Raw genomic sequence first — 14,148 nt, 5'->3', positions numbered from 1 at the left:
TATAAACACATCATATTAACACTTATGGACTGCACCCAAAGTGGTACTAAGGGGAAATTTATAAATGCTCATGATAAAAACGAGAAACATCCCATATAAACAGACTAACTTTACAACTTTTAAGTTGTAACAGGAAAAGAAAAACAAGCTAAACGCAAAGCTCACACAAAGAAAGAAAGAATAAAAGATTAGAGCAGAGATCAATGAAATAGAGAATAGAAAACTAATAGATTCCAGTTCAAGATGGTGGAGTAGAAGGATGTGTGTGTATCTCCTCCCGTGAGAACACCAAAATTGCAACTAGTTGTTGAGCAACCATCAACAGGAGGATGCTGGAAACCACCAAAAAAAGATAGTGCACATCCAGAGACAAACAAGAAGCTGCAGTGAGACAGTAAGAGGGGCACGAAGAGAAAGAGAAAGGACCTGGGAAAATATTTGAAGAGATAATAGCTGAAAATGTCCCAAACATGGGAAAGGAAATAGTCAGCCAAGTCCAGGAAGGACAGAGTCCTAGGAAGTAAAAACCCAAGGAGAAACACACCAGGACACAGACTAATCAAACTGACAAAAATTAAATACAAGACAAAATATTAAAAGCAACAAGGGAAAAACAACAAATAACATACAGGGAACTCCCATCAGGCCATCAGCTGATTTCTAAACAGAAACTCTATGAGCCAGAAGAGAATGGCATGATTTATTTAAACTGATGAAAGGGAAGAACCTACAACCAAGAACTTACTCTACCCAGCAAGACTCTCCTTCAGATTTGATGGAGAAATCAAAAGCTTTCCAGACAAGCAAAAATTAAGAGAATTCAGCACCACCAAACCAGCTTTACAACAAATGCTAAAGGCACTTCTCTAGGCAGGAAACACAAGAGTAGGGAAAGACCTACAGAAAATAAACCCAAAACAATTAAGAAAACAGTAATAGGATTATACATATCTATCAGTTCAGTTCAGTTCAGTCACTCAGTCGTGTCCGACTCTTTGCAACCCCATGAACCGCAGCATGCCAGGCCTCCCTGTCCATCACCAACTCCCAGAGTCTACCCAAACCCATGTCCATTGAGTCGGTGATGCCATACAACCATCTCATTGTCATCCCATTCTCCTCCTGCCCTCAATTTTTCCCAGCATCAGGGTCTTTTCAAATGAGTCAGCTCTTTGCATCACATGGCCAAAGTATTGGAGTTTCAGCTTCAATGTCAGTCCTACCAATGAACACCCAGAACTGATCTCTTTTAGGATGGACTGGTTGGATCTCCTTGTGGTCCAAGGAACTCTTAAGAGTCCCTGGTGGTCCAGTGGTTAGGACTTTGCACTTTGACTTCCCAGGGCCTGGGTTCACTCCATGATCCGGAAACTAAGATCCTATAAGCTGTGTGGCATGCCCCCCACCCCAAAATAGTAAATTTTATGTTACGTGTATTTTAACACAATTTTTAAAAACGGAAAAATACTGAAGGAAAAAAGTGTTTTATGGTGAACAATTCTATGACATTTAGTACATTCATAAACTTATGAAATCACCATTTCTTATTTATTGATTTCCAAAACAATTCCATCGCTTGAAAGTAAAACTCTACTCCTTGAGCAGTTTCTCCCATCTCTCCTCCCAGTTTCCAGGCTGGACCACCAATCTGTATTAAGTCTTTGTTTATATTTATGTTAAGTATTTTCCTATAAATGAAGTCATACAATATATGCCCCCCCACCTTTTTTTTTCACCTAGCATAGTGTTTTGGAGTTCCTCCATATTGTTCCTTTTTAGAATTGAATTATATGCTATTGTATGGATAGACCACATTTTGTTTATCTATTTATCTGTCAGTGGCCATTTTGCTCTTTGGTTCCACCTTTTGGCTATTGTGAATAATCATGCTATGAACATGCATGTACATGTACTTGTTTGAGTCCCTGTTTTAAGTTCATCTAGGTATATACCTCAGAGTGGAATTACTGAGTCAAATGGTAATTCGGTGTTTAACTGTTTGAGGAACAGCCAAATTGTTTTCCCAACAGCTGCACCACTTAAACTCCTATCAGAAATGTACAAGGGTTCCGATTTCCCCTGATCCTGTCAATGCTTGCTACTTTCCATCCTTTTTTAAAATCACCATCCTAACAGATGTGCAGTGCTATCTCACTGTGGTTTTGATTTGATTTCACTAGTGACTGATGATGTTGAGCATCATTTTATGTGCTTGTGACCATTTGTATATTTTTTTGGAGAAAAGTCTATTCAAGTTCTTTGAATATTCCGCTTTTCAATTAAGTCTTTTTTTTGTCTTTTTTGTTGTGAAGTTGTACTTGTTTACATATTTCAGATACTAGATCCAATCACATATGGTTTGCACATATTTTCCACATTCATAGGTTGTCTTTCACTTTCTTGAGAATGTTCTTTGATGCATACAGAATTTTACTTTGATGAAGTCCAGTTTATATATTTCTTGTGGCCTGTGCTTTTGGACGAGTAATCCTAGAGCAAATCATTATCTTGTGTGTGTGGTTATTACTACTTTGGGTCATATTTGGGGCTCTAAGCAACTGAAATTTACATAGGAAAAACTGAAACCAATAATAGTAGTCAAAATAAACATTGTACCTTCACTTGAATTTTCTGGTAGAAAAGCCCTAACTTGATGATGAAACTAAATGTGTATGTATGTTTTTTTCTTCCAGATTTGGAATGGAGAGAAATGGAAGGAGATGACTGCGAGTTTCATTATGGAGGTAGAAATTACAGGATTTGGCAACAGATTGGATTAGGGAAAGAGATAAGGAAGTGATAGGTAAAGATAGGCAAAGTGAAAAAAAAACTGGGATTTTAGATTTTGAACAATTGGGAGAAGTTACTACCTTAGTAAGAAAGAATGGGGGTTCTGAGTTTAGCCTAAATTAATTTGTGTCAATTCAAGCCCCCTGATTTGATTGATATTTCATTTTCCTTTGCTTTTTTTTTAGAGGGTCCGAATGAATCTCAGGATAGTGACTTTCCAATAGGTATGTTTCATCTCTCTGCTCTGTCTGTGTTATTGATGGAAAACATCATCTGGGCTGGTAGTTTCAACCCCTGACTGCATCAGAATCACTGCTAGTGCATTAATCCTTTATGTGCCATTAATAATACTGCCAGGAAAATAACCCCTAGGGAGCTGTTACCGTATAGAGTAACATAATGAATTTACATATTTGGACGTAAAGCTCTCGTTCCCAAAGTGATTCTAAAGCTTATCCAAGTTTGGGAGCCATTCATCTGATGCAGTGGTTTCATTTATAGATCTGCCAAGGGTCATGGACTGGGCATGGGTGTACACATTAATAGGTTTGTTTGCTCTGGCTTTCCCTGTCACATTTAGCTACCATGCTACTTAAAAAAGTTATTCTATGTCTGGATAAGAAAAACAATGTCCCTGGTTTCATTCAGGCAACAATCAGAAAACTAAGTTACTTATATGATGAATTTCTACTAAGGTGAGTCTCCCCATGTGGTTCTTTTGTTTCTGCAACAACTTTGCCAGCTCTTGACTCTCTGGGATGGTAGCATGGCCAGTTAGCCCCTGTGGAAGGCTGAGCTTCTGAAGAGAGACATTAGGCAGCAAGTGGATCCCTACAGGGGAATGAGTGCTTTGAGTCCTGCTCTTCACCCAGGCATGGTCCTGATCCCATCATATAACTTACTGGGAACAAGAAGAAGGCTGATCACCTGCACTTCCTCCTGTGGTTTCTGTCAGCACCTAAGGTAGCATCATAGGCATAGCTTCCTCTTTTAAGAAAAGAATGGAAAGAATCCTAGAGCTCAGCAGGATTTGTGTTTGTTTTGTTAAAATATTTAACATTTAAAGTTTTCTAATTACATGCAGTGCTATCAAAGTGCCACACTTGATATGTCAGCAAATTTGGAAAACCCAGCAATGGCCATAGGACTGGAAAAGGTAAATCCTCATCCCAGTCCCCAGGAAGGCAATACTAAAGAATGTTCAAGCCACTGGACAATTGCACTCATGTCCCCTGCTAGTAAGGTTATGTCCCAAGTCTTACATGCTAAACTTCAGCATTACATGAACAGAGAACTTCTAGATGTCCAGGCTGGGTTTAGAAAAGGCAGGAACCAGAGATCAAATTGCCAACATTCACTGGATCATAGAGAAAGCAAGGGAATTTCCAGAAAAACATCTACCTCTGTTTCATTGACTATGCTAAAGCCTTTAACTGTGTGGATCATAACAAACTGTGGAAAACTCTTAAAGAGATGGGAATACCAGACCATCTTACCTGTTCCCTGAGAAACCGGTATGTGTCAAGAAGCAACAGAACCAGACATGGAACAACTGACTGGTTCAGGATTGAGAAAGGAATAAAACAAGGCTGTTTATTGTCACCGTGTTTATTTAACTTATACACAGGGCATATCATGTGAAATGCTGGGCTGGATGAATTACAAGCTGGAACCAAGATTGCTGGGAGAAACATGAACAACCTCAGATATGCAGATGATACCACTGGCAGAAAGTGAAGAGGAACTAAAGAGCCTCTTAATGAGGGTGAAGGGGGAGAGTGAAAAATTTGGCTTAAAACTCAGTGTTAAAAGAACTAAGATCATGGCATCTGGCCCCATCACTTCATGGCAAATAGAAGGGGAAAAGGTGGAAGCAGTGACAGATTTCCTCTTCTTGGGCTCTAAAATCACTGTGGATGGTGACTGCAGCCATAAAATTAGAAGACGACTGCTTCTTGGCAGGAAGGTTATGACAAACCTAGACAGTGTGTTAAAAAGCAAAAACATCACTTTGCCAACAAAAGTCTGTATAGTCAAGGCTGTGGTCTTTCCGGTAGTCATGAATGGTTGTGAGAGCTGGACCATAAAGAAGGCAGAACACTGAAGAATTGATGCTTTTGAACTGTGGTGCTAGAGAAGACTTTTGAGAGTCCCCTGGACTCTCAAGCAAAGAGATCAAACCAGTCAGTCTTGTAGGAAATCAACCACAAATACCCATTGGAAGGACTGATGTTGAAGCTGAAGCTCCAGTACTTTGGCCACCTGATACGAACAGCCAACTCATTGGAAAAGACCATGATTTTGGGAAAGATTGAGGGCAGGAGGAGAAGAGGGTGACAGAGGATAAGATGGTTGTATGACATCATTGATCCAATGGACATGAACTTGGGCAAACTCCAGGAGATGGTGAGGGACATGGATGCCTGGTGTGCTGCAGTCCATGGGGTCATGAAGAGTTGGACACAACTTGGCGACTAAACAAATTATATGAAGTAAATTATATGCAATGAAAATTGGTAAGATGCTGTGGCCAAGAACAGGGATGGTGGAGGAAACCTTTGCAGGTGGCATTACTGTTCTGAGCATCTAGTGCTTGTAAGAATTCATACTCTATTGGATGTTATGGCTGAAAATCTGAACAAATAAGTACAGACTTATGATCTCTACCAAGTATTTTAATACAGTAAAAATTTAGAACCATACTATTGGCTTCAGGTTTGGAGAAATGTTATTTAAAAGTGATTGCTATTACTCTGTACCAAGAGTAACTCCCTGTTTCCTTTACAAAATTTCCAACTTGTTTGTAGACAGAAAATAATATCAACCAGAAAATCACAGTGAGTCAGTTATTGTGTCCACTGTGGAAAATTCCTGGTAACAGTGTGAGGGAATCCACTGCTGGGCCAGAAGCACAGGAGTATGTTGAAGGGAGGGGTGTGTGGCCAGAGAATGAGGCCCGTGTTCCACATCTAAAGTGCATAGCTGCTCACTCTAGCCAATTAAATTTGGGCTTGGCATTGCTAAATCTTGGAGGCTTCAAGAGAAACAACATATTTTTTACATAAAATCTCCCAATTCTTAAATGTAGCCATTGGATGTCCCTTTCTTTTTCGTCTCTAATGGCACATGTATCTGGCTGCTCTTGGGTCTGGGGTGGGTGATGTTACCTTTGTCTTGTTCTCAGGTGGCCTAGGGGTGCCTGCATTTTGCTCTGAAGGAGGCCATCTCCTACCTGCTGAGTTGGGCTCTCCCTCCCCACCTCTAACCTGGGTCCCCTGACATGCCGAGTAATCAATTATATCTTCATTTCTCTCCACAGAGGAGAGGAGCAGACTACAAGAAATGCTGTTCCTTTTGGGACTAGAGACATACCAAACACAGAAACTCAGCCTCCAGGACGCCTTACAGATCAGCAGTGACAGCATGAAGAACTGGGCTCCTCAGACTCCCAAAGACTTGCCCTGGAATTTCCTCAGGAAGCTGCAGGCCCTCAATGCTGAGGCCAGGAATACCACCATGGTCTTGGACCTTCCCCGGGACACCAGGCCTGTGGAGAAGGAGAGCCAAATGGAAGAGGAGATCATCTACTGGGACACGGCTGAGGACATCTCAGCAGACATCTATTCCTTCTCCGAGCTGCCAACACCCGACACACCTGTGAATCCCTTGGACCTTCTCTGTGCCCTTCTGCTTTCCTCTGATAGTTTCCTGCAACAGGAAATTGTGTCAAAAATGTCTCTCTGCCAGTTTGCACTCCCTCTCATTTTGCCTGACCCAGAAAACCACTACCACACATTTCTGCTGTGGGCCATGAGGGGGACTGTGCGGACATGGGGATCACAGCCCCCAAGGGTGGTGGGAAGCTTCAGAGAAGACAGCATGGTCCTGTCCCGAGCACCTGCCTTCGCCTTTGTGCGCATGGAGGTCAGCAGCAACTCCAAATCCCAGCTTCTCAACGACGTGCTCAGCCCCGGCCACAGGCAGCAGGACTGTTTCTGGCATCGGGATCTGAACTTGGGCACCAACCCTCGGGAGATAGCAGACGGGCTGGTAGAAATTTCCTGGTTTCTTCCCAGTGGCAGGGAGGACTTGGATATTTTCCCAGAGCCCATGGCCTTCCTAAACTTGAGAGGTGACATTGGGTCTCACTGGCTGCAGTTCAAGTTCTTGACAGAAATCTCCTCGGCCATATTCATCTTGACTGACAACATCAGTAAGAAGGAATACAAATTACTGTCTTCCATGAAGGGGTCAACCACAAAATACTACTTCATCCTGAGTCCCTACCGTGGGAAACGAAACACAAACCTGAGATTTCTGAACAGGTTAATTCCCGTGCTGAAGATGGACCACTCTCACGTCCTCGTGAAGGTCAGCAGCACAGACAGTGTGGGCTTCGTGCGTAGGGTCCGCGCCATTGTCACTCATGTGACCCGGTCCCCCTGCAGGAGGGTATCCGTGGAGGACATGGCGAATGCGGCCCGCAAGCTGGGGCTGAAGGTCGATGAGGACTGCGAGGAGTGTCAGCGGGCAAAGGACCGGATGGAGCAGATCACCAGGAAAATCAAGGACTTGGAAACCTACTGCAGGGATGAGCTGAGGCTACAGGGGGAACCTTGGAGAAAGGTGGCCCAGGTGGAAAAGGAGCTCTGCCAGATCCAGTGGGCCAGTGAACCTCCGGAGAAGTACAGGGCTGAGCTGAGGCATCGGTTACTGGAACTTCGAATGCAGCAGAATGATCATGACCCTTCCTGGGGGGTCCAGGAGTTCATCTCAGGCATCAGCAGCCCCTCCCTGGGGGAGAAGCAGTATTTCCTGAAGTGGATGGAGTGGGGACTGGCCCGGGTTGCCCAGCCAAGGCCAAGACCATCTCCAGAGATGATTTTTACCCTGAGACCAAAGCACTGTGGGGCCATGGACTTCAGTGAGCCGTTCTGGCCTGAGCCCCTGGGAGTGGAGCATTTCCTGCGGGAGATGGGACAGTTTTACGAGGCCGAAAGCTGCCTTGTGGAGGCAGGGAAGCTGCCAGCAGGGCAGAGGCGGTTTGCCCACTTCCCAGGCTTGGCCTTGGAGCTGCTGCTGAAGGGGCTTCCCCTGGAGCTGATCGATGGGAACACCTTGAGCCCTGCCTTGCGCTGGGTCACAGGGCTCCTGAAGGAGCTACATGTCCGCCTGGAGAGGAGGTCGCGCCTGGTAGTCCTTTCAGCACTTGGCATGCCAGGCACCGGCAAGTCCACCCTTCTCAATACCATGTTCGGGCTGCGGTTTGTCACAGGAAGGGGCCGTGGTCCTCGAGGGGCCTTCATGCAGCTCATTAAGGTGGCCGAGAGCTTTAGCCAGGACCTGGGCTGTGATCACATCCTGGTAATAGACTCCGGGGGCTTGATAGCTGGAGTCCGGACCGAGGCAGGGGAGAGGTTTGAGCGGGAGGCTTCCCTGGCCACTTTGATTATGGGGCTGAGCAATGTCACTGTGGTCAGTTTAGCTGAAACAAGGAACATTCCACCAGCTATTCTGCATGCATTTCTAAGGCTGGAAAAAACAGGGCACATGCCCAACTATCAGTTTGTATACCAGAACCTTCATGATGTGTCTGCCCTTGGCTCCAAGCCAAGAGAGCGGAGGCAGCTCCTGGACCAGCCCAGTGATGTGGGCAGAGCCACAGTGCAAATGGAGAAACAGGGTGATGGGATCCAGACGCTGGCTGACCTGGCCTTTTGGGACCCTGAGAAGCAGCACATTTGGCACATCCCTGGCCTGTGGCATGGAGTGCCTCCCATGGCCGCTGTGAACTTGGCGTACAGTGAAGCCATTTTTGAACTGAAGAGATGCCTGCTAGAAAACATCAGGAATGGCCTGTCCAACCAAAATAAAAACATTCAGCAGCTCATTGAGCTGGTAAGACGGCTGTGAGTCATCAAAAGAATAAATCAGCTGCCAGAGGCCTCCTCTGGGCAACCTGTTCTGATGGGCGTGTCCACGTAGGGCTGTGCCCAGCTTCTGAGAGGAGAGAAAAGTGAAAATGGGGCTGGGTCTGGAGTTGCCTACATAGTGTTAGGAAAGGAAGTTACCACACAGACCAGCTCAGAGATGCTTTCAGGAGTATAACAACCTGGGGCAGGAGCTATTGACACAAGCAGTAAAGTGTTCTTTGTGAACTTTGCAGCCCCTGGTGGTTTGTCTTTTGTACAGCTACTCTCTGTCATTAGCCTCTGAAGCAGAGAGTAGCTCCTGACAACTGCAGCCCTGGCAGACAGTAATCAGGACAGGGCTGGGAAGGTGCCCTGAGGAAGCAGGTAGGCCTTCCCCCTAGCAAACTTCAGCATCAGCATGGGTGACCCGGTCCTGCCCACTGAGGGAGTGCCCGCTGTGTGCACACGATGTATGGACTGCTCGTGCCTCAGGAGGGCTGCTGCTGGTTCTGTTGCACCCACAGCACTTTGTTTACACCTCTGCCACAACACCCAACATGTACAGTGTCTTACCTGTGCATATGTTTGCCTCTCGCCTAGACCTGTGAGCTCCTTGAGAGTACATGACCCACATTTGTACCCCCAGAGCCTGACACACTGTAGCACTTAATAAATGTGTGTTGAATGAATGAAATTAGTGAATGCACAAACGGTAAGTAATGGGCCTTACTTTTGTAAGGCCCTCTGTGCCTTTTCTTTTTATTCAAAGAGGATCACAATGTCGTCTTAGGGGGTTGCTTACTAGAACATCTGAAATAGTGGACACCTGGGAGAGCATCTTTAAAAATGCCATCATGTCCCCTTTCTTTAAGCAGAGATCCAGTCTTCAGGCTATTAATAGAAAACTGAACTAAATATCTTCACACGAACTCTGCGATGGTGATGATAGCTCCATCATTACCCATTTTAGGAAAGGAGGCCTGGAGCAGTTCAGCAGCTCATACAGCCTGCAAACCTGCATTGGTGGTGAGGAGCTGATGAGGAAGCGGGTGCCTTCTGCCCTGCACCTCTGCTGGTGATCACTTATTGTCCCCAAACTTCCACAGCTTCCAGGCTGAACCCGAGCCTGGCCCCTGGGCATCCCCAGTTTGATGCTTCCAGGGCCAGACCGCTGACATCATCCATGGCCCACTTGACACCATGAGCCAGAACATGGAGTTTCCCCTCTGGTGAGTCTCCAGCTGAAATCCGTCTGTGCTGGAACAGCTTGAGTCAATTTTTAAAGGAACTGGTTGATTTTCAACCGTTGTAAGAAATTTCAAGTGCTTGAATTTGGGACCCAGGAATGTCCTGGGTGAAATTCCAATAAGTGCTAGAGAGGCAACTGGGTAGTTTTCATGACTCTAAGAGGGAAAAAGGAAGGACAGGTTTTGGTATTTCCAGGTAAACCAACATCTTACTATTTGTGTATATAATGATGCAGGAAGAAATGAATTTTTAGTGCCTGAGCGCTAGAAACTCTTTTGAGTTTCAGAAGTGATATGTGAAAGTCATATCATATGACTCTTTGTGACCCACCTACTGTAGAGTTCATGTAATTCTCCAGGCCAGAATACTGGAGTGGGTAGCCTATTCCTTCTCCAGGGGATCTTCCCAACCCAGGGATTGAACTCTGGTCTCCCATATTGCAGGTGGGTTCTTTACCATCTTAGCCACAAGAGAAGCCCTCAGAAGTGATAAGGTTTTCCTAAATTTGTTAGCAAAAGACTAGGTTCCCCGAGTTCCAGCACTTCTTCCAACCTCTGTTTCACATATCCAGAGCCAGGCTCCCAGAGCACAGGGACCACATTCTGAACATCAGGGGCAGTAGGCGGAACATCCTGGGGCTCTGGAACAGGGGCTCTGGAACGGGCTGAGGAGCCTGCCATTAAAGAAAGGGTTCCAGTCTGTCGTGCTCCCTTTCCAAGTGTGGTAGGAGTTCAGGGAACAGACAGAAGTTCCTGGTCCCCACCTGGAGGCCTCATTTTCTTGAAATTGCAAAGTACAGAGGGGAGGAGGCCCTAGGGCCCAAGCAAGAGATTTCCAGAACTAGTGACACAGCTAGGGTTGGGGTCTGAGGCTCAGACAGGTGACCCTGGCCCTGGAGCTCAGAACACTAAACATCAGCCTAGTGTAGCCATTCATGGGTGCATCACAGTCAGAAAGCCTCCCCACATCAGACCTGAAGACATCTTTAGGGTCTGAGAGGTCATGGAACTTGCTGTGGGGCTACTGGGCAGTAATGTCTTTGGAGCCCAGCTTCATGATGTGAGAGCCTCTCAGAGAAATGGGTGGGTGGACAGCTCACAGGGTATCAGGTACTTTGGTGAGAGCATAAACCATGTCAATGATCTTGGAGTAAATGGGCCTAGGAATCTTAAGACTGGGCACAGAGCGCCTGCCCCATTCCCTGGAGACAGAAAGTAGGATGTGGAACTCAAGGCCTGGTTTTGAACTTGGCCTTACTTCCTGCTAATTACATGGCCCTTAAACAGAGTCATTCAACATCTCTAATCCTTATCTGTCACTACTAGCACCTCCTCTGTGGTGAGTGCACAAAAGCTGGTTTTGGAGGAGCCAGTCTGTGTGCACAAACAAGTAAGGCACCTGAAGATGTGTCTATACCAGTCTGCATACCCATGAGACTCATGCAAAGGAAGCTGCCTGCCTTCTCCATCAACTTCATTTTAACAGGCCCAAAAGGATTTATCTTGTAATTGATTAGTGATATCTTAATTTGCAGCCTTTTCTCCTTTAATGTCTTCTAAACGATGTGATCTTAGATTTACTGAAACATATTGTCTAGCAGGGCTACTGTTGAGGAATCTGTACCAGTGTAAACCTGATCTGGTAGCTCTCCCCAGCTCCTCAGATGTGAATTAGACCAATAAAGAGAAATCCTTTCTTTCTGAGTCAGTAGTAAAAAAATGATTTTCGCTACAAACCTATCCTGAGTTCCTAAAATTTCAACAAAATAACATCAGAATGCAGCCTTACAAGCACCAGTAAGTCAGAGCCGCAGAAGAGAGCTCCAAGGTGGTCTTGCTCCAGCTTCCATGACTTTCCAGCCCGCATCCGCAGCACCCACACTCTGGGCTCCATGGCTGCATCTACGCTGTCTGCCTGGGGCCTCCGTCCACCTGTCCTTGGTCCTGGCTGGGCCTTCAGGATGGCTTTGATGGCAGCCCCACCTCCACTCTACCACCTAAGGGGGTCATGGTCCTTATCTAAGGCCCTTTTACTTGTCTCCTCCTCTGCCCTCCCCATCAGAAGAAAGGATATCAAGCCCGTTTTTTTGTGTCCATATCTAGCACAGTAGCTAAGAACCAGGGAGTGACATCTCAATGCCTTTCATACATGAGGCCCACTTCTATCCATCTACTTCAAGGGGTCCTGAAGTAGGACCCTTTTAGCTTAGGCTACCAGTGTAGCAAAGGGTGTTTCTAATTGGTTCCACCATCAGGAGACTGGACTTCCTCAGCATGCCAATGCTGGTCAGTAATGATAGTTTTGGATGTAACCCCCTTCTTGTGCCTCAACAGAAGATAAGTTGATGGGTAGGAGTAGAGGCTCATGGGGAAGCATGGGATTAGGGCCCCTTTAGCTTCCTATGCAAGAGAGAAGACAATTCAAGACTCTAATTTTGTTTCAGTGGTTGGTTGCCGTAGTTCACAGAAGAGAGGTTGTGAGAACTTCTGGGATTCTCTTAGTGAATGGGTTGGTTATTAGCAGAAAATGACTTACCAAGAGTGACACAAAAACCATAGGGTTACAAAATTTAAAGTATCAGCAGTTCTGAATTATAACAAGTCCATTTTGTGAGGAGAACCAACATGAGTGGAGCTGTCTCCATGACCCCACAGCCAACAGGATTGCAGACGTCTCTGCATGAGACACCTCTCCCAGAGGCTGCACTCTTGTGAGTTCTAGGAAACAAACACTGTTCTAGGCTGTGCTGTGCTATGCAGTCTCCTCACACAGTGCCACCCCACAGCCTAGCCACTGCTCTATCCTTTGATACAAGTCAGCCTTTGGGTTACACTGGACCCACTGAACACACCATCTTCAAAAAAAATGTCCAGACCACACAGCACCCCCCTCCTTTTTCTAGTCCCCTCAGAATAAGAACTGTGATGGTCTCACAAGACTGGTGGTAGGAAAGGGTTGTAAGGATCATCTAATATCCCTCTCCTGCAAAGGGGTCTCTACAGATCAGGTTCTGAGGATCTTTCACATAAACCTGGAGTTGAGGATGCTGTTTCTCAACCTTGGCTGTAAAGGATTAATCCCAAGGATTATCCTTGGGATTATCTAAGGAGTGCTGCAGGAGGACAGGTGCCACCCCTCTGCTCAGTACTGTCCTTGTGGTATGGGGTCCAATGGACTCTAATATGCAGTCAGGGTGGAGAATTGCTGCTCTGAGTGTAAACAGGGGAATCTGGATCCTCCTGGCTACCATGAGGAGAGCAAAGGAGCTCACCGGTGAGAATAAACAGCTGGACACCCTTGTCTCTCCAGGTTCTGGTCTGGATTCCCAGCAAGGGAGTCCCCGAGGGCCAGTCCTGAGCACTCTGTGCCCAGCCATAGACACATGGGCCATTCATCCATTCTCTATGGTTCTGAACACTCACCCCCACTCAGTGATGCAGTGGAACCCCGGAATGAGCACATGCTTTGGAACAAGAAGGCTGCTTCCCTTTGCTAGTTCTGTAACCTCAGGGGAGTCTCTGAGCTTCCACCTTCTGATCTGCAAAACCAGGACAATACTGCCTCCTTTCTTGGATTGATGGGAGAAGCAAAGTACATAAAAACACCATTAGTGTTTTGTTAAATGGAAATTACAGAAAAATAAATATCCTACTTATAATGTAAGTTCATGCTAATGTATTAAAATGTACTTTTACGTTGTTTAAATCATGCAAACACATTCATGTGATCCCCCCTCCCCCACCACCCCCTTTCAAGGAACCAGCTGAATCCCTTTTTGCAACAAGGCATAGTATAAAATAAAGATAATAAACAAAAGGTAGCAAATGATCTGGATCAGTTTGAAATTCCTTGGGTCAAGGTGGTATTCCAGTGAATTCTCATGAACCCTCAATGGCTGATTCATTTCTCTAAGAGGATATAGATATCAGGGACTTTATTATTTAAACAACAACAACTACAAAAAAATTTATTAGCTGTTCACTCCATCAGGCATTTTACAATGTGAGTTTCACAACAACCATCATTGTCCTCATTTTATAGATAAGAGAAACTGAGACTCAGGAAGGTCAACTCACTTGCCTAAATTGACAAGCCAGGAAGTTGTAGTTCTACCTGATCTCTGTCTACTAGATCCCACGTTCCTCACCACTTTGGAGATTTAAAAATGCTTCTCTTGTGGCTCAGCTGGTAAATAATC

General features: G+C 45.5%; 1 protein-coding gene and 1 long non-coding RNA gene across 7 annotated transcripts in view; one reads left to right on the top strand and one right to left on the bottom strand.

The window, feature by feature from the left end:
* Positions 1-11,653, top strand: part of URGCP (upregulator of cell proliferation) — a 120,201-nt gene extending 108,548 nt beyond the window's left edge. For all 6 annotated transcript variants that reach the window (XM_042235741.1, XM_042235742.1, XM_015102191.3 and 3 more), the window contains 3 exons: positions 2,694-2,744; positions 2,976-3,014; positions 6,110-11,653. In XM_042235741.1, the coding sequence (XP_042091675.1) occupies positions 2,711-2,744; positions 2,976-3,014; positions 6,110-8,703 (2,667 nt within the window). In that variant the 5' untranslated portion in view covers positions 2,694-2,710 and the 3' untranslated portion in view covers positions 8,704-11,653. The remainder of the gene's footprint in view (positions 1-2,693; positions 2,745-2,975; positions 3,015-6,109) is intronic.
* LOC105603320 (uncharacterized) overlaps positions 1-14,148 on the bottom strand; it is a 32,085-nt gene that overhangs the window by 15,344 nt on the left and 2,593 nt on the right. The window contains exon 2 of the long non-coding RNA XR_001022367.5: positions 6,163-6,337. This is a non-coding gene — a long non-coding RNA (uncharacterized LOC105603320). The remainder of the gene's footprint in view (positions 1-6,162; positions 6,338-14,148) is intronic.

The sequence above is a fragment of the Ovis aries genome, chromosome 19 (genome assembly GCF_016772045.2).
Source record: "Ovis aries strain OAR_USU_Benz2616 breed Rambouillet chromosome 19, ARS-UI_Ramb_v3.0, whole genome shotgun sequence".
NCBI lineage: Eukaryota > Metazoa > Chordata > Mammalia > Artiodactyla > Bovidae > Ovis > Ovis aries.
Note: the sequence above shows the minus strand (reverse complement) of the source record. Positions and strands in the feature narration are given on the sequence as shown.